This window comes from Nyctereutes procyonoides, unplaced genomic scaffold (assembly GCF_905146905.1).
Source record: "Nyctereutes procyonoides isolate TBG_1078 unplaced genomic scaffold, NYPRO_anot_genome, whole genome shotgun sequence".
Classification (NCBI taxonomy): domain Eukaryota; kingdom Metazoa; phylum Chordata; class Mammalia; order Carnivora; family Canidae; genus Nyctereutes; species Nyctereutes procyonoides.
The window spans coordinates 3,332,026-3,355,274 of NW_026575034.1; the positions used below are offsets into that span (position 1 = coordinate 3,332,026).

Sequence of the window (23,249 nt, forward strand, 5' to 3'; positions counted from 1 at the left end):
GAAATCAACAATGAATTCAAAATAACCATAGGATACTGCCAAAGCACTCAAACTAGAGTGAAGCGTATCCATGTGTTGTACAAGTGAAAAGAATTGCTCCCCAGAATATGGGTAAAATGACCTTAAGTTTTGCATACTTTCTATTCTCTTTAAAAAAAAAACCCTCAACTCTACATTTCATCTAAATCAGTCTCCAAAGTGAATATTTCCAAAATGTGTCTATTTCTACATTTATCTCATTATTCCTCTGGAAGAAAAGGTGTTAAAATGTAAGTTCACTTTTTGACAGTTTTATGAATTGAGTGGGGGAAAAATCACTGTAAGTTATATAATATGAGTGATCGGTATGTGAAATTTCATCCGAGAAAATAGATCTTGCACCACACATTGAGATTTTGCAGAAAAACTCCTGATTTCAAAAGAAAAGCCATCAAAAACCTACCTCATTCAATTTTGTCATCAGTCTAAAAATGTAACATTCCCAAATAGAACAAAAATGGTGACTGTATAAAATATAATGATTCTTGAAGGCTGTAGAATTTTATTTTATAGCAAAAAGCCCCCCAAATTCTTACCTTGAATTTTTGGTGATGTCTTCATCACACTATTATATGGCATAGAGACTACCAATAGGCCGATGTGTTCTCTTCTAGGGCCTTGTATTTTAACTTGCTGGGTCTCTGGATCATTCTGGTGTGTGCCGTCTTCTCTGGCTTAATCATGTACTCCCACTTCAAGGACTGTGACCCTTGGACTTCTGGCATTATCTCAGCACCAGACCAGGTTTGTGTTCTCTTGGGACCAGCGGAGAATGGCCGAAATGAGTGAGCTTCTGGCCATGACTGGGTAATAAGGGTTCTTCTTTTTTATTTTTCCACCTGGATCCCAAGCCACTTCCTGAGCCCCAGGGAGATGATCTCTTTCCTCTCCTCTTGGGTGATGTCACCACACACCAGGTTCTAATAGGGGAAGTGACACATAAAAAGGTATCTCGCCTTGCCCTTGAAGACCAGGCCAGGGCAAGGCTGGGGAGAGTGGAGGTTAGACTTGAACCCATGGCTTCGGTTGTCGATCCAGCCCTTCTTTTTTCCCCTAGATGTCTCAAGGTTGATTACAGATGCTTTATTCTCATATTGAACAAAATGACCCTTATTTCTATAAAGCTTCTGTGCTTGTCTTCCCATTATACTACATTAAAAGTGCTTTCAAAAACTCCATTTATTGAGGCACCATCACCTCTCTCCCGTCTGTACATTCCACTGTCCCTCTGTCCCAGGGGGGCTCCTCTCTCACAGATCTGACTCCAGAGTAGAACCATAATACCTAGACACCCTGAAGACCTGACTCAAGCATTCGTTTTTAGGATTTAACTGCTAACATTAAGGGTGCACAGGCAAAGGAACGGCATACATTGCAAATATCAGAAAAATAAAACGAGTTCTTGAACCTTCTAAAGTGCATCTAATCCTTTTTCCTAATGTCAGCTGCCCTTTTCCATGCCTCCACCTCCCCTCCAGCTGAAGCTGGACCTCAGGGCCCATGAAATCAGACTAATTGTAGCCTCAACTGGAAGCACGTAACAACCTGAGTTGTGCAAACGCCTCTATAATTTATTTTATTTTAATTTATTTTATTTTATTTTATTTTATTTTATTTATTTTATTTTTTTATTTTTTTATTTTATTTTATTTATTTTATTCATTTTATTTTTAATTTTTTTTTTTTGTATTTTTTCCCACTTTCTTTTGCTAAAAAGTGACATTTTTCCACTTCAGACTGTGCTGATGAGACCACTGATCCTATCTCATTTTACCACCTCTTCAGCTAATGCCGTACTTCGTCATGGAGATATTCTCCACGATGCCAGGACTGCCTGGACTCTTTGTGGCCTGTGCCTTCAGTGGAACTCTGAGGTTAGTCTGTTGACAATACGCAGCTCTGGCGATGTGGATGATGACGACAGTGGTGATGGGAGGAACAGTGAGGTGACAAGGGTGATGGTGGCCGAGACCACCGCTGCTCACCCCGTACTGACTGTGTGTCGGCTGCCCTCCTGCATGCTTCAGTTAGACGTGCTCCTCACTTGTCACGCAATGTATGGGATGAAACTTTACTGGTGAGACTTTATGAAATAGTTTGGATTTTAAGATCAATGGGAAGACATTAGACGTGTTACCCTTAAAAATAAAACTCGCCAATTATCTTACCAGAGAAAGTTGGGCTTATTGGGGAATGAAAGAGAATTGCCATCTGGGACAAGTAAGCTGAAGCAAAACTGTAGGCAAGCTGGGGGAGCAAAGGAGAAGCCTGCTTCTTCCAGGAGCAATGGAGTAAGTTGGGAAGGCTGTCATGAACTATGAGACCAATTGGGGGTGAAACCAGGAGTTGGAGGCCTGATGGCTTTTCACTGGCAGCATGGCTGCTGGGGTAGGCCGGCCGGGATGGAGCCTGTCCAAGTGCAATGTTGAGCCCGTGTAAGGTCAAGTCTCTCTTCTTGATGGTCTGCAGTTGACTCCAAGTGGTAGGGCATGCTTTTTTGAGGAGAAAAGGTTAATGGTTCTTGGATTTTACCATTAGATGTGATATCAATTCTTAATTTGAAAGATATTATTTACATTTAAGAATATTCATTTAAGGGTTGCCCGGGTGGCGCGGTTGCTTCCGTGTCTGACTCCTGGTTTCGGCTCAGGATCTGACATCAAGCCCTATGTCCAGCTCTGTGCTTAGCACAGAGTCTGCTTGAGATTGTCTCTCCCTCTCCTGTCCCTCCTGCTTGTGCTCTCTCTTAGTCTCTCTAAAATAAATCAATATTTTTTTTAAAAAAATAATGTTTATTTAAAGTTAATAGATCGTAAAAAGAACAAAATGCATATACTTATTCTACTTTTAGGAAAGTTTTTATCAGAGATACTGAATTTTATTAAATTTTTGGCATTTTTGCAGTGGCTATGTTTTTAACTTTTGGCAACTTAATATGATGGCAGATTTCCAAATTAGCAACATCCTTGACTTCACATAATGATTTTAACCTGCTTTGGGTATAATTCTAATTTAGTGAACTACTGAATTATTTTTGCTAATATTCTTTTTAGGATTTTTGCATCAAATACATGAAGTGACATTATTCTGTGGTATTGCGATTAGGATCTCAGGGAAACTCCAGACAGAACATAGGAGCACCAGAGGATCAAGGAGGGGTAGCACTTTAGTTTTTATTTTTTCCCTCTCTATAGAGCTTTGCTTATCTTTTCTCTTACTTTAAGACCGACTCTTGACTCTTTCCAGATTGGAGAACTTGTAGTTGTCAACAGATAATTGACAAAAGAATGGATGGCTCTTTTGATCTCAAGTCCAAAACTTCTAAGAAAGGGACACACTGGGTGGTACCTGCTATAGAGAGATTACTTTTGCTGCAACCTTAAGGAGGATGTTGAGTTGAGAAAGGGAAAGACAGAAATGGGGGTACAGTAAAGAGATCGTGCTTGATGGTTAGGAAAAATTAAAAAAAGAAAGATTTCTAGCATCTTACAGAAGCTTTAGATCTGAGAAGTTGACATATGGATAATATACCTGACTTCAAAAGCAACCCAGTAGAGGCTCCATAGGGGCCAAATTCAAGTTTTTGCTCCCTCCTTCCCAGTGGATTTAAGGGTCAACCCTAATGTTCAAGACTTTCAGATGATGTATTTTGAGACAAAGTCGTATTTTGAGATCAAACTCCTTCTGTCTGATCATCTCCTTTCCTTACTGGATTTTCATGGAGCTGCAGATAGGAGGGAAGTCTGGCAGGAAACACACACACACCATGTAGTGATTCTCAGGAAAACGAGAATGGTATCCCAGAGTACTTACAGCTTCAATTCCCTAGAAATGGGTCTTAGGAAATTTCTACTTGCTATAGCTACCACTCAGGGAAGGAACTTTTAATTTTGCACAAAATGGACGTGGAGCTATTCTAACTAAAGTGACCTACAGCTAAAATTAATGGTACTATTAGAGAAAAAAGAAAAAAAAATGAATTTTCTTCCATGCTGTCGGCACAGCCCTAGCTTGTCTTCAAATGAGCATCGGAGGATAACAAAACAGTCAGCTAATGAATAGCAGTGGAGAATTTACCAACAGCTTGGGCAGGTTTTGCCCATCAGCTTGTTTCTTTTCTGGAACCTTTGTTTGTGATTGTGATTTCGCATCACATGAATTTAATATAGTTACCTGTTCCACTAGCTAAAATATTCCTGGTCTGTATGAGAAATTAGATAAGCTTTCATGCTATTTGGAAGGGAAAACCCCAACCTCCAGGTCCTCTGTCGTCAAAACGAGTTTTAGGGCTTTAAGACTGGACTCTGTTTGGAAAGTCAGAGAGAATATCAAATCTTTTATGTGGTTTTAGCCTTTGCCCCCTTCCCATTTTATCTTTTGCTTCTTTCTCCCTGACTGATTGCATTCTAACCACTCGGGTGGCTTCAGGCTGTTGAGTGCGGGAAGCTTTCCATCTAGAGGCATTTGAATGCCAAGTTCCCTTTTCCCCAATTTGCATGGGTCCTTTCGGTGCCTATTGCAATCATCACCTCCTAAGGGAAGAATTCTTAAGCTTCAGTTTAGGACTCTGCAAGGCACACTTTCCTAGCCTCTTGTTATTTTCCTTCATGACGACTGCGATCAGTTGTGTAATTGGCTGTTGAATGTCTGTGGTGCTAAGTAGAGTGTAAGGTCTATGTTTGGTAGTTGACCATTGTATGCCCGGTGCCTAGACGTGTAAATTGTAAGAATGAATGAATGCGTGAATGATTAATGAGTGGCACATTTTACTGATTCCTGGATTAGGGTAGTTACTGCTTCCTGCCTCAAGTCCAAGCTAAACACACACACACATACACGTGCACCTGCACACACAACCTATCGATGCCTGCGAATTCACTTAATGTCTTGTTCGGGGGCATTGGTAGGCATTAGAGCACAGACATGTAGCTTCTTCACTAGGGTTTGAAGAAATCCAAGAGCACAAGCACAGAAGCAGCTTTGAGGAGGGAAAAGCTCCCCATGGAGCTCCCCTGAAGTCCCAGAATAAGGACATATGTCTGTATCTGTTTCTTATTTCTTTCCAGAGCCCTGCTTTGTCTACTTGCCCTGAGCGACAGGGCAGGCTGCTCAGCTTTATTTAGCTTGGACGATGTTCTTGCTTTTCTCTCCCTGCAGCACCGTGGCCGCCAGCATCAACGCCTTAGCAACAGTGACCTTTGAGGATTTTGTCAAGAGCTGTTTTCCCCATCTCTCCGACAAGCTGAGCACCTGGATCAGTAAAGGCTTATGTAGGTACAGCCGGTGGATCTTCTCCTCCACATCACGAAATGTACGTGTGGTGCATGTCAAAATCCAGGACCCACAGGCATGAACACACACTGACGTGTGTGAGGAATTTCACACATGGATTCACACTTCCAGAGCACCAGGAGGGTAATGGGAGATAATCACCAGCTAGCGTGCCTTTCCCCATCCTTAGACTTGACTCTCTTCCGTACTTGCCCTCTGCTCTATATTCATCCCTTCATCATCTCTTGGTTCTGCCTTGTGTTGATCATATTCGCCCCTCTACATGGGAAGATGTTCTCCTCACTGTGGCCGTGACTTTGTCTAAAAAGTCAAATCATTTCCTTTCCTTCTTTGTATTATTTATATTTATTATTACTATTATTATTATTATTAGTAGTAGTAGTAGTAACACAGTGTTGTATTAGATTCAGGTGTGCCACATGGTGATTATGCCAAATTCTTTCTCTAAAGAATTTTTTATTACCAAACTCCTGGTGACCTCACTTCCAGGAATAATTCCTCCTTGCTTAATCACAGGGTTGCATATTACGTTTATGCTCACTGTAGCACTTACCATGTTGAATTATCATTTTACAGTTTCCTTCTTTTTAAGTACAAATGAATTATATGCTTATTCACTTACTACAAAAAAAATGTAGGTATTGGAGAAAACATATGAGTTTTTTAAATAAAATCATACCTGATTTTGTTCTGGTTGGATTTTTTTTTTTCTAGGATAGGATAGTAAGCATTTTCCTGTGTCACTTATTCATAGGTTTTGAATGTTTGCCTAGTAGTCTACAAAGTGGCTTCCTTTTAATTTTTATGCTGTTACTTTTTAGATTTTTTTTGTGATATCATGATGACACCAAAATACATTAATCTTTGATGGCATCCATAATTTTTTTCCTTAATGAAAACCTCCAAAAAAACCATCAGATCAAATGATACAAATTCACTGACAGCTCTTGATGTATCTTCTGAAAAATATTTCCAGCATGGCCCAATTAATATTTATGTTTGGCAATAGTGAGTAATGACGTATTTCTCTGTGCACTCTGTGCACATTAGTATTTTTAAAAATTGGCCAAGTTCATGGTCAAAATAACATCACAGTTTTGCTTTAGCTTACATTTTTTGATTTATAGTGAATTTGAACATCTCTCAGATGATAAATAAGCCATCTTAATTTTTTGAAAAATCTATTTATACTTTCTGTTTGTTGATGAGATATTAGAAATTTTTCCTGTAAAATCTCTTCATGTATAAAGGAAATGTGACCTTTGTATATTTGAGAATATCCCCCAGATTTTTAAAATACATTTTTGATGTACAGAAATTATAATTACATGTTTGATCAAATATGTGTGTTATTTCTTTTCCTAATTTATTTATTTTATTTATTTATTCATGAGAGACACACACAGAGAGAGGCAGAGACACAGGCAGAGGGAGAAGCAGGCTCCATGGAGGGACCCTGATGCGGGACTCGATCCCGTGACTCCAGGATGACGCCCTGAGCCAAAGACAGACGCTCAACAGCTGAGCCACCCAGGCATCCTCTTTTACCATTTTATCCTTTTCTTTATGCTTATGAAATTCTTCCCATGCAAAACCCATTTATATATTTCCTTATTTTTTCTGGATTGTAAATAATTTTATATTTCACATTTAATATTAGCTGTAGTCAAATTATTCGATTTGTTTGTGAAATATGATGAGGATCTAACTTACATAGCCAATTCTCTAAGCTTCATGAATCCAATACTCTTCACTGTTTGTTAATATTTCAGTGATGATAATATACACTATAAAATTCTTTCATCTGTAAGGGTTTAAGGATACTACATATTATTTTCATTAAATTATCTATTGCAGGATGAATACCATCCTTTTGTATACTATAGCTTTATAGTGTTTTATTTAAAATATCTGCTAGAGTAACTCCTGTCACATTTATTTTAGTTTAAAATTAAATTTTTTTTCTATTGTTACTTTACTTTTTTTTCCTGGAAAAACAAACTTTGAGTTACACGTGTTTATTAATGCTTTATACTGACTTTAAAATACTTTATTGCATGTCACCTAGCCACACCTCCATCCCAATGGGAATGCATTAAATCTAAAAATGTTTTGGGGGAAGAATTGACATTGTTGTAAGCTTTCTATCTAGAGTTTCCAATAAAACTTGAAAAACTCAATTTTTCTCTTGATATAATTTTTAATTCTCCACAAAGTAAATTTCTTAACAATAATGATTTTAATTCTACAATTGTGTTTTGTTCCTTACATTTTATTATATAAATTTAATCTTACAGCAAAATTTAAGATTTTTATCATAAATTCTCATTTACATACCCCCTGGATTCTCCATTACTATTGTCCTTGTCTTGCTTTTTCATGTAACCATCCAGCTCTCTACCATCCATTAGTATATCATGTTTGATACATTTAAATGTTAATTGCAGATATCAGCACACTTCCACATGATTATTTTAGCATATACATTATTAACTAGAATTTAATACTTGTTTTAAAATTTTTATGTAAAATCTACCTACAAAGATTTAGACAAATGGTAAATATATATTTGCTGACTTTTGACAAATGCGTATACCTGTGAAACCCAAAGATTACTAAAGTGATATAAATCACTTATCTATGATATAAATCATAGTGATGTAAATCACTATCATTACCCTGGAAAGTTCTCTTTTGCTCATTCCAGGTAACCCCTGCCCCACGGCCCTCCCCTGGCCCATGGGGACAACCACTCTTGATATTTCTCTCATAGATCAGTTTTATCTCTTCTAGAATGTCATATACATGGAATCACAGTACGCACTCTTTTTGTGTATGACTCCTTTTGCTCACCATGTTTTTGAGATTTATCCATGTTGTTTTGTATATCGGTAGTTCATCCTTTATTTCCGAATAGTATGACATATGGATATACCACAGTTTTTTCAAACTCCTGATTCTGTTGATGGACCTGGGGTGTTTCAGTTTGAGTTTATAATGAATAAAAGTGCTATTTATACTCTTGTACAAGTCTTTTTGTGAACATATTTTCATTTCTAGTTGATAAATACTTAGGAGTAGATGTGCTCGGTCAATTATCATTTTAAATCTCTTTATAGTCCTTCCTTAGCCCATTTGGACCCATTTTCATCTAAATTTATTGGTGTTACCCCTTATCTTGCCATTTTTCACCTCATTTGCTTTCTCTTGACTTGAACTTGTTTGTTTTTTGCATCCTATTAAAATTGCCAATTTCCAAATACTGGATTTTTTTTTTTTTTGCTTCCTAGGGTAAATTATTTCTAGAAAGCCTACCTTGTATTTGAACTTTTAGGTTAATATATTCACTCCTTTGGCAATATTCTGCTATGGATCTCATATTTCTTTTTTTGTTTTATTTATGCTTGGACAAGGAGAGATCAATGCTGACCACATATTTGTTAACTGGTGGTGAATTGCCTTGCTATACTAGTCACCATCTTGCACAATGGACTAAAGCTAATAGTGGATGGGCCTTACTCTCAGTACAGTTTCCAATTTCTAGAAGATAGTCATAAACATGCTGGATGATAGTAGAAATTTCTTCTATGCCCATGATTTATTGTCTGATCCTCCGAGTTGATGTAGCACTTGAAAAATCCATAGTATTTGCTGTAACTGTGGGACTCTTTCCCTCCCACATTGACTGCTTTGTTTCTGATGCTACACATTCCAGGCCTCTATGGAACCTCCATTAACTTCCTCTAAATTTCCTGCCTTCATGGTTGTTATTGATTATAATATGGCAGGAGTATAATATTTTGGGGGAGGGGAGGAATGAATCAATTCTCTGGTCAGCACAAAAAAAGTAGAACCCTTGGAGAGAGGGATGACTGCCTAGGATTTCATCTGAACAGATGATTGTTGGTTGGCCCAGCAGAAGGGAAATCAGTAGTAGACAGAAAACATGACTTTTGTTATTTTCTTCAGATAGGCAGAGTTCTCCTTATTCATGAAGCAGTTCAGAATCAGGGCAAACATTGTTTTCTGTGCTCCAGTTTATCATCTTTAAAGATAATGAGAATAATATCACAATTCCAAAATGTTTTTATTGATGAAACTTGGCTTTTAGTGTTGTTGTGAGCTTCTTAATTTTTCTGTCTTATTGAGAAGTTGGAAAATATTACATTGGATGTTACTAGCATGAGTTCATTTTAAGAGTGAGTTTCTGATAATAAGTATCATGAATATCGTGTACTGAACCTGAAATATAATAATAATAATAATAATAATAATAATAATAATAATAATAAAATAATGATTAACTCAAAGTATTTTCTATGGCACTGTTGGATACATCATTTATATGTAATCTCTTCGTGGAATGTAAGATCTTTAGAACAGGAATCAGGTTCTGACTTTGTAGCACTGACACAGATAAAGTACCTGACATATGGTCAGTACTCAGTACTATAACAGGACATGTTGGCAACTGAGCGGGATATTTAGCTGAGAGATAATTTCAAATAATGAACAAAATAATTTTATCTCCATTTCTGTCATTGTTGTCTCTGTCTATATCTCTAATTCTTTGTCTCTGTCTCCCTCTTTCATTTAATCGAAAGGTTATAAGGGAATTGAACCCAATTTTAAGATGATTTTTTAAACAAAGATGTATAAAAACAATTCTTTTTTTTTTAAACAATTCTTTTTCTAAAGGTGGTTTAAAAGATGACTAATACACATACGCTTCTTCACTGAGTGAGTTCCCTTGGTACTAGAGGCCCTGTATTAGATGCTTCAGGGCTTGGTACTCTGATGGCCCTTGGGGCGCTCCTGCATAGATATGAAAACAAAGAAATCATTGCACAGTATACTGAGGGCCCGAAGGATGGTATGAATAAAACACTAAAGGAAAAAATGAGAAAAACTTTCCATAGTTGCAATTCCTCTGAGATAAAATGTATAGATACTTAAACATTTTAAAGTTGAAGAACTATCTGAATCCCAGAAAGGTACTCTAGTAACTTCTTCAGCTAGAGGGAACTGCTGCCAGTAATCCCACTAATTTGGTCTGGATTAGTCTAGACCAGTGCCTTTTCCACATTTTCATGTTGTGTCTACATGATGGTTCACTTTCTGAGTCCGGGAGAGCAAATCTCTGGTGGCTGGATTCCAGCTCTTTTTGCCCGACTGGGACCAAAGCCTCCCATATCTCCCTCTTGGGGCCTGTGATGGCTGGGTGGCCAGGACGGTTCTTACTGAGATCCCTTCCAAAGGGGCTCAGACACTGTTCCTGCCCAGGAGCTCGAGAAATCCCTCAAAGCCAGCTTGACGATGGCTTTTCTTTCTTTCAGGTCTCTTGTTTGGCGTGATGTGTACCTCCATGGCCGTGGCTGCATCCCTCATGGGAGGCGTCGTGCAGGTAATGAAAGAGAAAAAAAACACCTTTGATTTCAGAGCAACTCTAAACCCGCTTTCTTTGCCAATGCTTTGCCTATTCCTCCGAGCACCGTACCCTGGACTCCGATCCTAGGTCAGAATTAAACATTACATGTAAAATTTCAACCGAAATTGCCTTCAGAAGGGGAAACTAGTAAAAACCAGTAATGGAAGTCAGTGACTTGGTACACTGTAATAAAATTAGAAGCCCATTTGAAATCCAGATCTGAGAATATATGATCCGGAAATAAAAGTAGAAGTGATTAAAAAAAAAAGTAGAAGTGATAATTAGAATAGCAGAAAAAGAATAACAATTGCTATTAATGGAACAGTTAGTATGTTCAAGGTGCAGCCCCAGATGGATTACCTCGTTTAATCTTCATCACTTCTCTCAGGGTAGTTGTGATTCATGTACTCACTTTACAGATGAAGAAACTAAGAAGTAGAGAGTGAGGGGACTGTCCCAGGCTCACATGGTTAAGGAGTGGGGGAGCTGGCGTATGAGCCACCGCTACCTCTTATCCAGGCTGAACGGCCTCCCATATGTCCAACTCCCATTTCCATAAAAAGATGACTCAGGAGCCTCAGGGATGATCTGTTTGAGCATCTTCATTTTGTAGATGATTATAGAAAAGAGTGAAAATATCCTGCTCAGGTTCTCACAGCTACTCAGTGGCTGAGAAGTTTACAGCCCACGTCTCCCCGGGGGCCACCTCTCCTCCCTTCGCAAATCGCCCACCTGTCAAGGCAACAGCAGATAAGCCCATCTTCAGATTGTACCTCAGCCTTCCACCACCCGCCTTGTATCTTTGTATAATTTTGACATTTTATATTATCTTGGCATGGCAGGGGGTTTCCATAAATGTTGCTTCAACAAAGAATTGAATAAGGGCATGTGAAGAGTAGTCACGGACTTTTAGAGAGTGTCTTTGAATCTGCAGATCTGTGCATCTTACTTGAACCTTCCAGCAATGACTTACGCAGATTCCCTTCTTTCCATCTTGAACTTCAGGGAGTACGTCAGGGAGACTGAGTGATAGTCTGAGAATTCAGTTGTCTGTGTAAGAAGCTGTGGGACTGGAGAGCCGGAGGCCACTCCAGTTAAGCTGGAGGAACTTCCCCTTTTATCACAGATGCTCGATAATCTTGTCCCAGTTTTTGGAGCACTTTGATATTTGCCCGTCCACGCAGCAGAACCCTATGTTCCACATTTCACATGGTTTAGGAGATGCTGGTTGGCAAGAAGTGAAAATCCTGAGTTCTTTTTTCCTAGGAGAGATATTGTCTAGGGAGTGGCCCTCTCATTTCTTTGAATACATCTGATTTAACAGCTACAGAAAGCCAATTATAGTTCCCCTATTTAATTTTCCAAATGGCTTTGCTATAGTGAGCATCATGGGACAACATTCATGTTCAGGTTTCGCACATGGGAAGACCGAAGCCTAAGTCCCGTGGATGTGAGGGATAGAGCCAGGTTTAATTCCATGTTCACAAGACCATCCCTTACTCATGGTGTATGTGTGTGGGTGGTGCTAGGGGCAGGCAGCTTGAGTCTCCTTAAAGCAAAATCCTTTTACTGTTCTGGCTTAGGACTTTATAAAGTGTGTTCTGGAGACATTCATCCTGTGAAATACTCTAAGAAAGCAAGTTTCCTATGTCGGAGACATTTGGGAAATGCTGCACACTGCATTCTCTCTCAGATATCCACAGCCACGTTAGCCTATTGAAGGCCTTGGGAAGTCCTAAAATAAACCTGTTTCATTTTATTTCTTATTTTTATTTTTTTAAGTTCTACTTATTTAAGTGATCTCTACACCCAACGTGGGGTTCAAACTCATGACCCTGAGCTCAAGAGTGCCACCCTCTTCCAGCTGAGACAGCCAGATATCCCCTGTTTTACTTTAAATATGTGACCAGAGACCCTACGTGGGGAAGGTTGGTGGTGGTGGTGGTGGTGGTGGTGGTGGTGGTGGTGGTGGTGGTAGCAGAAATAGGGGGATGGGGCAGCTCACAGCAGCAAAGATCACCCGTTAACTAGTGACTTGCAGAGCTCCCTTTGGGAAGACCATTCTATCCATTGTGCTTCTATCTTAACAACTCCCGCCTAGTTCTACCAAGGGTTATAATGACTTCCAAACCCGTTCTTATCTTAATTTAAGAAAGTGCTTTCTGGGTCGCCAAGCAGTCCAATAATCTAATGATATGCCTCAGGAACTGGAGAGCTCACTGATGGGCTAGGCAATAGCAATGAGAAGAAGATAAACCATAATAGTGGATAACACCTGGAATTAATAGAACACTGTATATTAACTAATTGGAATCAAAATTAAAACTTAAGGAAAAGGAAAAAGGAGTGATCGTAGATAACATTTTGGGGGGGTACTTACTACATGCTCTGCAGTGTTTAGTCGCTATTCTGACCTTTCTCAGACTCCGCATTGAATACTTACAAGAAACCCCAGGAAGCAGGCATTAGGATCCCTACTTGATACCGTGAGAAAGCTACGGCACAGCAAGGCAACCCCCCCAAAACATACGTTCCCTGCCATCGCCCCCTGTTTGTAGGAGCAACTTCTGTGAGATTTGCCCACTGAGGAGAAAGCTGCTGGATGAGCTTTAAGTCTTCCCCCAACTGAACCTGCTTAAGAACAACAACAAAAAGAAATGTGAAAATTAAGATTAGTCTAGTTGTGTAAATTACAGAAATATGTATTTTCAAAAGCCAGAAATGCTTGGATTCTTTTTCTATCATGTAAAGACCCTTTTTTATCCACCCCCAGAAGCATATTGGCTAATGATTTTATAAGGGATTGTTAATGTTTTTTCCTCCACTGGGGGACATAAACACTGTTCCTAAACTTACTGATTCTCCTGTATCCTAGCTAGTAAGTAAATTAGCTTCCGAATTCAGCAACCATGGCAACTATGAATTCATGCTATCAATCAACAGAGGAAATGTCAGGAATATTAAAGTAAGTATTGACTTTGAGGAAGAGTATCGATTTTAATCTTATCTGCTTCCATCTTGTCAAAGATCCATCTGTGGCATTGACTTCATAAAAAATTAACCTGGAGAAACAAACATAACCACGAATTGCAGCTCGTGTTTCTAGAGAAAAGAACTTACGTTACAGCTGGAGGGGACTTGGCAGCCTCTTGGTCTTATCTATTTTTTATAAAGAAGACTCTCTGAAGTAGAATGTATCTGAATTAATAGCAGAAGGTTCAACGAATCATGGTTCTAAGCAGCAGGGCCAAACGAGAATCCAAATATTCGATTAGAGATGGAATCTTTCAAGAGTCTTTCAAGAACTTTCTCCCCTTAAACGAAAGGAGGCCATTATGAGAGTCTGTGCTCTTGGCCTTTTTTTTTTTCCCCTGTAGCCTACTTTCGGAGAGAAAATGTGGGTTTTACAGCCAAACAGTCCTAGCTTAAACCTCTTAAATCTTACCTCTTCCATTTTCTAAATGGAGTTATGCCCTTAATAGGTTTCCCATCAGTGCAGCTTTCTCATCTATAAAACTCAGTTAGTGATCTACTAAACTGGGTAATTGTGAGGATGAAACGAGGTCACTTATCTAGAGTGCCTGGTAGTTCATCCTAACCATCTGGCATGCAGGTGGTGCCTGACAAACCCAAGATATATATAGGATCTTTAGAGCATCCTATTCTTAGATATTGATCTAACAGCCCTACAGTTGCTTTGATAGAGCAAGATAGGGGCTTCCCTGTGGGATAGCTGTGTGCGTGTGTGCATGCATACACACGTGCCCATATGCTGGCACTCGCACACACCTGTTCACTAGCATGCATATCAGCACATTTGTATATGTCCAAGACTCTTGGATCGCCATGGCACAAGGCTACCGAGCAATCGCAAATTAGTTTAATGAAAGCTTCTTACCAATTCGGTGGTGTAATTTAGAGGCTAAGAGATGTGGAAATGCACTTGTCAAACTGCTTCAATTTCCAAAGAAAACAGAGCCGTAAAAATGGGATATGAGATATGAAGTGTCCAGTGGGCTCCCCCATCATGTCCCAACTTAGTGCTTCAACATCCTTGATGTGTTCTGGCTGGGATGGTAGGAGTGGGGTAATCTACTATTATCAGAATGATAGAATTGTTCAAACTAAACTAGAAAAGACGAGCAGTCATGTAAGATATGAAATATAAGTTATGGGTATATTTATGTGGTGCATTATAAAAAGAAAGTTTGTTTTTGACAAGATATAAAATGTAAACAAATCAATGAATTTCACCTGAAGGAGAAACCACCTCTACAAAATCCAAATTTCCTGTGTGTATGTGTACACACACACCCCCACACACACAAATGCATCTTTGTATGTATTTTTGTTATTTTACATAGTGCTTATCTCCCCAGAAGGGAATAGTGACCTCCATAAGGTACATGATTAATGAGTGTGACCATCAGGACGAGGACTGAATTTTATCCTGAGTCTGAGAGAGAGAGAGTGATCCCAGGTGACCATGGATTCAGGGGAGTGGGCGCATTTATCTGATCTATCTCGTTCCACAGGCTGCTCTCAGCATCCACGGCATGTGTGGGGGACCAATGCTGGGCTTATTCTCTCTGGGAATCTTGTTCCCATTTGTGAACTGGAAGGTAAGGATCCTGCATGTTGCTCCATGATTCCTAGCTAAAACTGAAGCCCAACTTGTTGAGATGTGCACTGGGTGTCATATGTAAGTGATGGGTCACTAAATTTGAGTCCTGAGACCAATACTACACTATATGCTAACGAGCTTGAATTTAAATGAAATATAAAATAAAATAAAATAAAATAAAATAAAATAAAATAATCTCTTGGTCCAATTGTTGGAAAAATAAAAATAAAAAAATAAAATTGAAGGCCAGCCATTTTCTATCTCTCCCTTTCTCCTTGGAATGGCCATCTCTCTGGACTAGGAAAAAAAAAATGGGGGCTTTTTTCCACAGTAGGACTCAGGAGAACCCAAGGCCTCCTATCTCTGACTTCAGTGAAGCCTTTTTAGAAGCCAAAAATAGGGAAAGTAAGAGGTGGACATGAAGTACCAGATGTCATGGCAGCAAAATTGACTCTTTAAAGTTGTCTCTTAATTCAAGGCCCACAAAATGAAATTTAAAATATATATTGAATTGTAAAAAATAATTTTGAAAACTTAAAAAACTATGTAAATTTCATTTTTTTTCTATATTTTACCTAAAATTATAACAAATTTAATTAACTTAATTAGGAAGAGAGGATTAAACAAAACCAGTATATTCTGATGGCTGGCTCTCCTTGGTTTTGATGGCTTACAAGCTAATAGTATATCTTTAAATGTTGGTTGGATGACTTTATAGTAAATGTAAACCAAAATTAATATTTATTTGGAAAAATAATATACACTTTAAATTAGTTTGAAAATCTTTATTTTCTCAATCTAGTAAAATTGTATTTTTTTTTACTTATTGTCATCCATACATTTACATGCATATACTTTTAGAAAGTCATTAGACTACAAAAAAAAAAAAAGCCTTTAGACCAGAAAAAAACCTGACTCCGCATATTTTTTAATATACTTCAGGGTGCTCGATGAAGCGTGAGTCACGTGATATATCTAAGTAGTCTATGCAGCTATCTGACCCTTGCTGACCTCTATTCTAGATAAATCTTATGGAGCTAGGTAAAGAGCACGGATAGGTAGGGAGCATTTGGTAATTTGTAGTGTTTCCTTACAGTTTTTTTTTTTTTGTTTGTTTGTTTGTTTGCTTTTCTTAGTCTTAATTAACCTTTCTGATATTGAGGTTGACAAGGATAACTATATTTTGGGAAGATGACATGAGGGAAGGCAGTTCCTTAGCCCCCCAAAAGTAACAATGATATATAACATCTTTGTCATTCTACACATTAACCTGTTATCTATATTAGTGAATTGTGGTCCTTCCATTTAGTCCAGAAAACCACTTTGTTCTAGGTAGAGGAAAGTAAATGTTACAAATTTGGGTCACCTCCTCCCTTGTCATTGGCCATGGCTGATCCTACTAACCAGTCATGGCTCTCTTTCCACAGAATGTGGATGCAACCCCAGATTCTTTCTCAGCATCACTTTCTAGACAGCTACTATCCATCTCTGAGGGTTGAACCTCCTGCTGAAATCTATTCACCCTTTACTGGTAGGCCAGGGGTCAGGAAACTATACTCCTCAAGCCAAATATAGCCAGGATCCAGTTTTTGGTATAGCCTATGGCCTATAATGGTTTTGACATTTTTAAATGATTGGAAAAAATGAAAAGAATGATATTTCATAACCCACGAATATATGAAATTCACATTTCAGTGCCCAAAAATAGTTTTACTGGTCCTAATCACTGTCCTTTGTTTATGTAGTGAGTATAGTTGTCCTTGTGCTGTAGGCCAGAGCTAAGTAGTTGTGACAGACACTGGGTGGCCCACAAAGCCTAAAATATTGACTAGCTTGCCGTTTGTAATAGAAGTGTGTGGACCCCTGGTCTGGACCAAGGCATGAGTATTCGAATCACATATATTGCTTTAGTTTCCCCAAACAGTAATGAACAAAACATTCTGGTTCTTTTACCAAAAAGTCTTTTCCTGAATCAAGAGAGAAACTACCAAGTTATTTTCTTGCACTGAGAAAGCTCAGCCGTCCAGTGGAGTCTGGGGGCATCCAGATTTTATTTCCCAGTCCCGGTCACTGCTAGACCACTCTGTCTCCTTTACAGGGGAAAAGCCTCACTCACTCACTGGCTTTTCACTGTTTATCAAGGGAAACAACCCTTAAATGGCAAGACTAGTAAATATGCTTGCTAGTGTTTAGACTCAAACAAAAAGCTCCACGCTTGTGAGTCAGGGACCTGCCAGGACCACTTGGGAAGAAATACGGGAGAAACAATTTCTCTATGACAGCCGTCAGTGAAAAATGACCGCATTGTCTCCATTTTCTCGGGTTCTCCCAAGCTTCTGAAATTCTTCTGCTGGGAATGGGGGTCTCAACAGGTGTTTTCTCCCCCAGTTTTGAGAATAATCGACATATGGCATGGTACAAGATTAAGAAATATGGAATAATGAGTTGACTTGCATATATTGTGGAATAATTACCATATTTAGTTTACCATCATCTCATACAAGTCATTCCTTGTGGTGAGAACTTTGAGGATGTACTCTCTTAACTCTCGTATATACCGTGCAGTGGTGTTAACTACAGTCATCACGTTGTACATCTCTCAACAGATTAAATGGTAAGAAGAAGCTAAAAAGGAGGGGAAAAACCTCCTGCTAGAATTCTAAAAATGGTGACCATTATAACATTCTCCACTACTTCCATTTAAGGAACTAGTTACTCCTAAATAAAACTGCATGGTGGGAGTTGCAAAAAAAAAAAAATGGCAATTTGGGTGGGTTGTTTCTAGCACATGTGGCCAAGACTTGAGGTGGACAGTAGGAATCTCTGAGACATGGACCCCCCATCTCCTCTTTTCTTTCAACAGCTTTGTCAAATCTCTCCTTAACTTTTTCTTTCCCTTCATCAAGGGTGCACTAGGTGGCCTTCTGACTGGAATCACCTTGTCATTTTGGGTGGCCATTGGGGCCTTCATCTACCCTGCACCAGACTCCAAGACATGGCCCTTGCCTTTATCCACAGACTACTGTGTCCCATCAAATGTGACAGAAACGGTGCCCACAGCGCTACCTAGCAGGTATGTGGACCTTGACCTTGGTGTTCGGTCCCAAGGGGTAGGTGACCCGGTTAGAGGAAGATTCATTCTCCAGGGCTGAGTCTGATGAGCCAGATCTTGCTTTCCAGTGAGAATCCTCAGGGCAGTGCCCAGCATTGAAGAGCACCAGACGGGGCTGTTGAACGTTCTGTAGAAACCCATTACCCTGCATCCCGGGGTTCACAAGAGGGAACTCAGCAAAAGCGTTAATTGGAAATATAAGTGCAAAGCAGGAGAAGTAGGTGGGGGGGTGGGGTTTGAAAATCAGTGGATGGAGAGGAAGATCAGAGATGGTGCCCCTGAAGGAGTAAAGCATCTGAGTAGAACAGGCTTCGGAGCAATGTGGAGAATGGTTGTGGACACACTGAGCTAGCAGCACTGCCTTGAACTTGCAGCTTCTAGATCAAACTAAACTGAATTTAACAAAGGATTCTCCTTCTATTTCTTGCTGGAATAAGTAACTTAAGATACTAAAATACAGAAGATAATATGGGGTAGGGAGAAGACCATGGCCTTTGAAATCAGAAATGCAGGTTTGGGTGTGGGTGGTACCATTTATCCACCCTATGTCTGCACAACTTGGTTACTTGTCACTTCTCAAATTCCCAAGAGTCTTTGAAAGAAAAATGAGGGTATTAATGTTTACTTTGCTGGTGTTTTGAGAGGATTAAATGAGATAAGACATATAGCCGGTAGCACTGTCCCTGACTTTAATTAGTGCACATTCTCACACTCTCATTGTTTTTAGAAATAAACCTAAGAAATGTGGGAGAGCTCCTAAGCTCTACATATGGAGTGGGAAAATTATTATGGGCGGCACTGGGGGATGAAGTGGGTGGGGCCGCGTCCTAGAACTGTCCTGGCTACATAGTCTATGAGCGCTCTGTTATCTTGCTTCCATTTGCCTCTGAGTTTCATTTCGTTTAGAACCATTCTTTTGCATAAATCTTACAGGCAAATAATACAACCCTAGTAGAGTTCCCAGGTCCACCATCTCTCTTCCTTCCTGCCTGTGCTTATTCTAGCCTCTTTTCTTAGAGGGCCAAATCCTGGCCCCAACTATCTTCCTTGCTTGATTAGCTGCTAACTAGTCTTTAAAAATAAGCTCAGATATTATCTCACACAAGAGCCTGAGTTTGATGCTCTTTTTAAAGGTTCCCACAATCCTTTGCTCCTATTCCACCAAGGTGCTACCACTCTACTTTATGATGATCCCTTAGCTCCTATATGTAGACTTCGTGGCTTTCTCATCCTTTATGTCCAATATCTGTCACAATTCTTTGCACTAAACCTGGGCTTAACAAATATTTGCAGAATGAATAATACAAAAGAAATGGGAGGCGCTGTCCTCATTGTATTTATTCTCATTTAGTATATACATTGTCAACACTTGTAATGCAAGGATGGATTGGATTGAGTGCAATACAAAGCACAACTAGTCTATAATTAATTCTTAAAAAAAAAGCCAAATGACAAAAAATTAAAGTGTTGGAATTTTGAGAAATGCCAGGCCCTACCATGAACCCTCAGCAGTCTTCTACGTCACTATGGATCGTAGCATCAGAACTCATGGAACTGTTGACATGTGCTGTTGTCATCCACAGACCTGCAATCGCTGACACCTGGTATTCGCTCTCCTACCTTTACTACAGTGCAGTGGGCTGCCTAGGATGTATTGCTGCTGGAATAATCATCAGCTTCATAACAGGTTGGTTATCTGGATTCCTCTCCTTGGGGCCAAGGAGACATGGGCTAGCCTCATGCATCGGTGGACAAGGTGGATGTCTTACTGGTGTGATTTTGGATCCACTGCAAGAAGCCCTTCTTCCCAGACAGGTGCCTACTCTCTCCAAGTTGATAATACAAAGCCATCCTCTTGATTATCATGTATCTTATTATAATATACATTTAAAAAATCCCCCATATATTATGGGGAAAAGAAGTGATATCTCAATACACGGCCCCCAGAAGCCAGAGTATGAAAAATCCTTTGTAATTAATAATTAGTAGGAAAGGTTAAATATTAAGAGTGGCAATTTCCCCTTCTTCTCAGTAAGAAACTAGGGTTTTTCTCATAACCATTTCTTATCTCATGGGTGAACTTTAACTAAGATACTATATGGGGAGTCTTTTAAAAATTCTCTCAAAGTTGCAATACAACTGGTGACATTTCAAGAGTAAACTCCTTTTTCTCCTATGGAGAAACCCACTCATCCTTTCTCATGAAATATGGCCTGTCATAGTCGTACTTTCTGTTGACAGACCCAGTTTCAGCCAGGAGGGGACGATACTCTTTGATGCCTAATCCCTAAAGTCTTGCTCATTGAACAGATTATACATGCTCTTGAGGAGGACAAGTACAGAGCTCCAAACTTGAATTCCAGTTTCATCTTTAACCTTCCTACCCCATGAGAACTGCAGCCCTAAATTCTGATTTTTTTTTATTGTTTACTATCTCCCAACAGCTTTCTTCCCCCCAAGAACAGAACCAACTCTAAATCCACATGAAGTAAAGTTCTCCTTAGCAAGGCTCAGCTCTTGTCCTTAGAGACAAAGTATCTATCTTACTTGTCCAAGCTTTTGGTATTTTTGTGGCCTATTAGGAGACAAAAGTCTTCTCTGATGAAACTTTGGAAATGGTTGTTTGGGTCAGTATTAAGTTCTTCTTATTCAGAGTTGCCCTTGGATAGAAGTTTGAGGTTGTATGATTCCTTCCTCCACCACTCATGCACGCTAAGGAAAATGCAGTGTTATAGGCTTTAAGAACACAAATGTTTAATTTCTTGTTTCATCATTTACTAGATCATAGAAGAGTTTATTTCCTCATTTATGAGATGAGAATAACCATATATATATATTTTAAAGATTTATTTATTTATTTATTTATTTGAGGAGAAAGAGAGAGAGGGAACGAGCAGGGGGAGGGGCAGAGGAAAAGGGAGAAGCAGCTTCTGTGCTGAGCATGGAGACCACTGTGGGGTTTGATCCCAGGATCCTGAGATCATGACCTGAGCTCAGTTTAACTGACTGAGCCACCAAGGAACCCCAACAGTATCTACTTCATGAAGATTAGATGTGCCTAGTACACAGAAGGCGCTCACTAATAAATATTCTTATTAAGGGTAGTATAATTCTATTTGGCTGAATGTCTTTTGACAGAGGGACATAATGCAGGGAGTATATCATTGAAACTTCAATTTGGAGATTTAGGAATCTCTCTCTCTCTCTCTCTCTCTCTCTCTCTATATATATATATATATATATATATATATATATATATATGAAAAAAATTTCTTTCTAGAAATAAAATATATATAAATTTTTTTAAAAGATTTTATTTATTTATTCATGAGAGACACACAGAGAGAGAGGCAGAGACACAGGCAGAGGGAGAAGCAGGCTCCATGCAGGGAGCTCGATGTGGGACCCGATCCCAGGTCTCCAGGATCAGGCCCTGGGCCGAAGGTGGTGCTAAACCACTGAGCCACCCAGGTGTCCCTAGAAAGAAGTCTGAATTTGGAAAAAGCTTTTGCACAGGCACAGTGTCTGGTACATAGAAGAATGTGGTCAAGGTTGTAACCGCTACTCCGCCACCCCTCTAGGGACATGTAGAGGAAACTGGCTATCGAATTAAAGACTGCCATTGAATGAGATTGGGTATTGGTGAACAGTTATGATTATACCAAGATTTACAAAGGTTCTAGGTGGGGAACATTGTCAGCCTTCAAATCTTGGTTTGAATGTCAATGAGGCTCTTATTGCACAGCAGGGTTGAAAGGGATAGGACGCTGCACAGGTATGTTTTAATGACTGGAAAGGAGGCATCAGGCAAGTCTAGACTGGCCGGAGGGGATGGGAGGGTACTGTTTATTCAGGATGCTGGGATGGAAAGAAGAAGAAATAGTAAAAACACCCTTTTTAATTTTATGAATATTAACTCTGATGACTCTAATATATCTGATGTGGCTGAAAAACCAAGAGTTTTCCTAGAGGAAGAAATTAGGATTCCTTCTGTCCCCTCTGGTGACCTACAAAGGGTACGAGTAGAGTTTTCCATGATCCATATCTAAGAATAAGTGTGGTGTCTCTGCTTAGCTCTGTGTCTGTGAGTTTGCCTGAGTGGACAGCTGGGGAGATTTAAAAACTATCCCCACCCTCGCTCTGAGCAGTTGTCGATTTCTATTGCCCAGTCAGACCCATTTTCCCCCTTTTACTAAGAAGGGCTACTCGGGAAGCACACGGTCCTTAAGTCCTTAGAGAAGCCCTGGAAGCATGCCAACGACTCACCCGTCTGTCCTTCCGTTAATAGGTCGCCAGAGCGGCAAGGACGTTCAACCACTGCTAATTAGGCCAGTTTGCAATTTATTTTGCTTTTGGTCTGAGAAGTACAAAAGACTGTGCTGGTGTGGTGTCCAGCATGACGGTGGGACGGAGCAGGTGAGCTGATGTTTGAACTTCTGAAAGACACACGCAAACTCAAAGGGATTCCCTTTTGGCCCCTTTAGACCATCCGCAGAGGTGGGTGTGGGTGGGGAAGGCGAGGAGTATGACCCTGAGTCTGGTGTCGACTTCAGTTACCCCAGCTAACTGGCTTTCGAGCGCGTGAAGGTGTTGGTAGATGAATGTGCCCCTGGGGTGAATGGTTGGCCCTGCCAGTGATCAGATTCCAGAATTCCGTTTAACCCTTCTGAGGCTGAATGCTAGGACAGCTGTAAAAATGAACAGTAGACAAGGAAATAGGACAGTGGGCGGCCGTCTAGCATCATGGGGAGAAG

At 39.7% G+C, this 23,249-nt stretch overlaps 1 protein-coding gene across 1 annotated transcript in view; it reads left to right on the plus strand.

Moving 5' to 3' along the window:
- SLC5A12 (solute carrier family 5 member 12) overlaps window positions 1–23,249 on the plus strand; it is a 46,858-nt gene that overhangs the window by 21,617 nt on the left and 1,992 nt on the right. Inside the window, exons 7-14 of the mRNA XM_055317540.1 lie at window positions 654–783; window positions 1,825–1,913; window positions 5,197–5,309; window positions 10,668–10,735; window positions 15,295–15,381; window positions 18,290–18,456; window positions 20,079–20,182; window positions 22,784–22,911. Of these exons, the coding sequence (XP_055173515.1) occupies window positions 654–783; window positions 1,825–1,913; window positions 5,197–5,309; window positions 10,668–10,735; window positions 15,295–15,381; window positions 18,290–18,456; window positions 20,079–20,182; window positions 22,784–22,911 (886 nt within the window). The remainder of the gene's footprint in view (window positions 1–653; window positions 784–1,824; window positions 1,914–5,196; window positions 5,310–10,667; window positions 10,736–15,294; window positions 15,382–18,289; window positions 18,457–20,078; window positions 20,183–22,783; window positions 22,912–23,249) is intronic.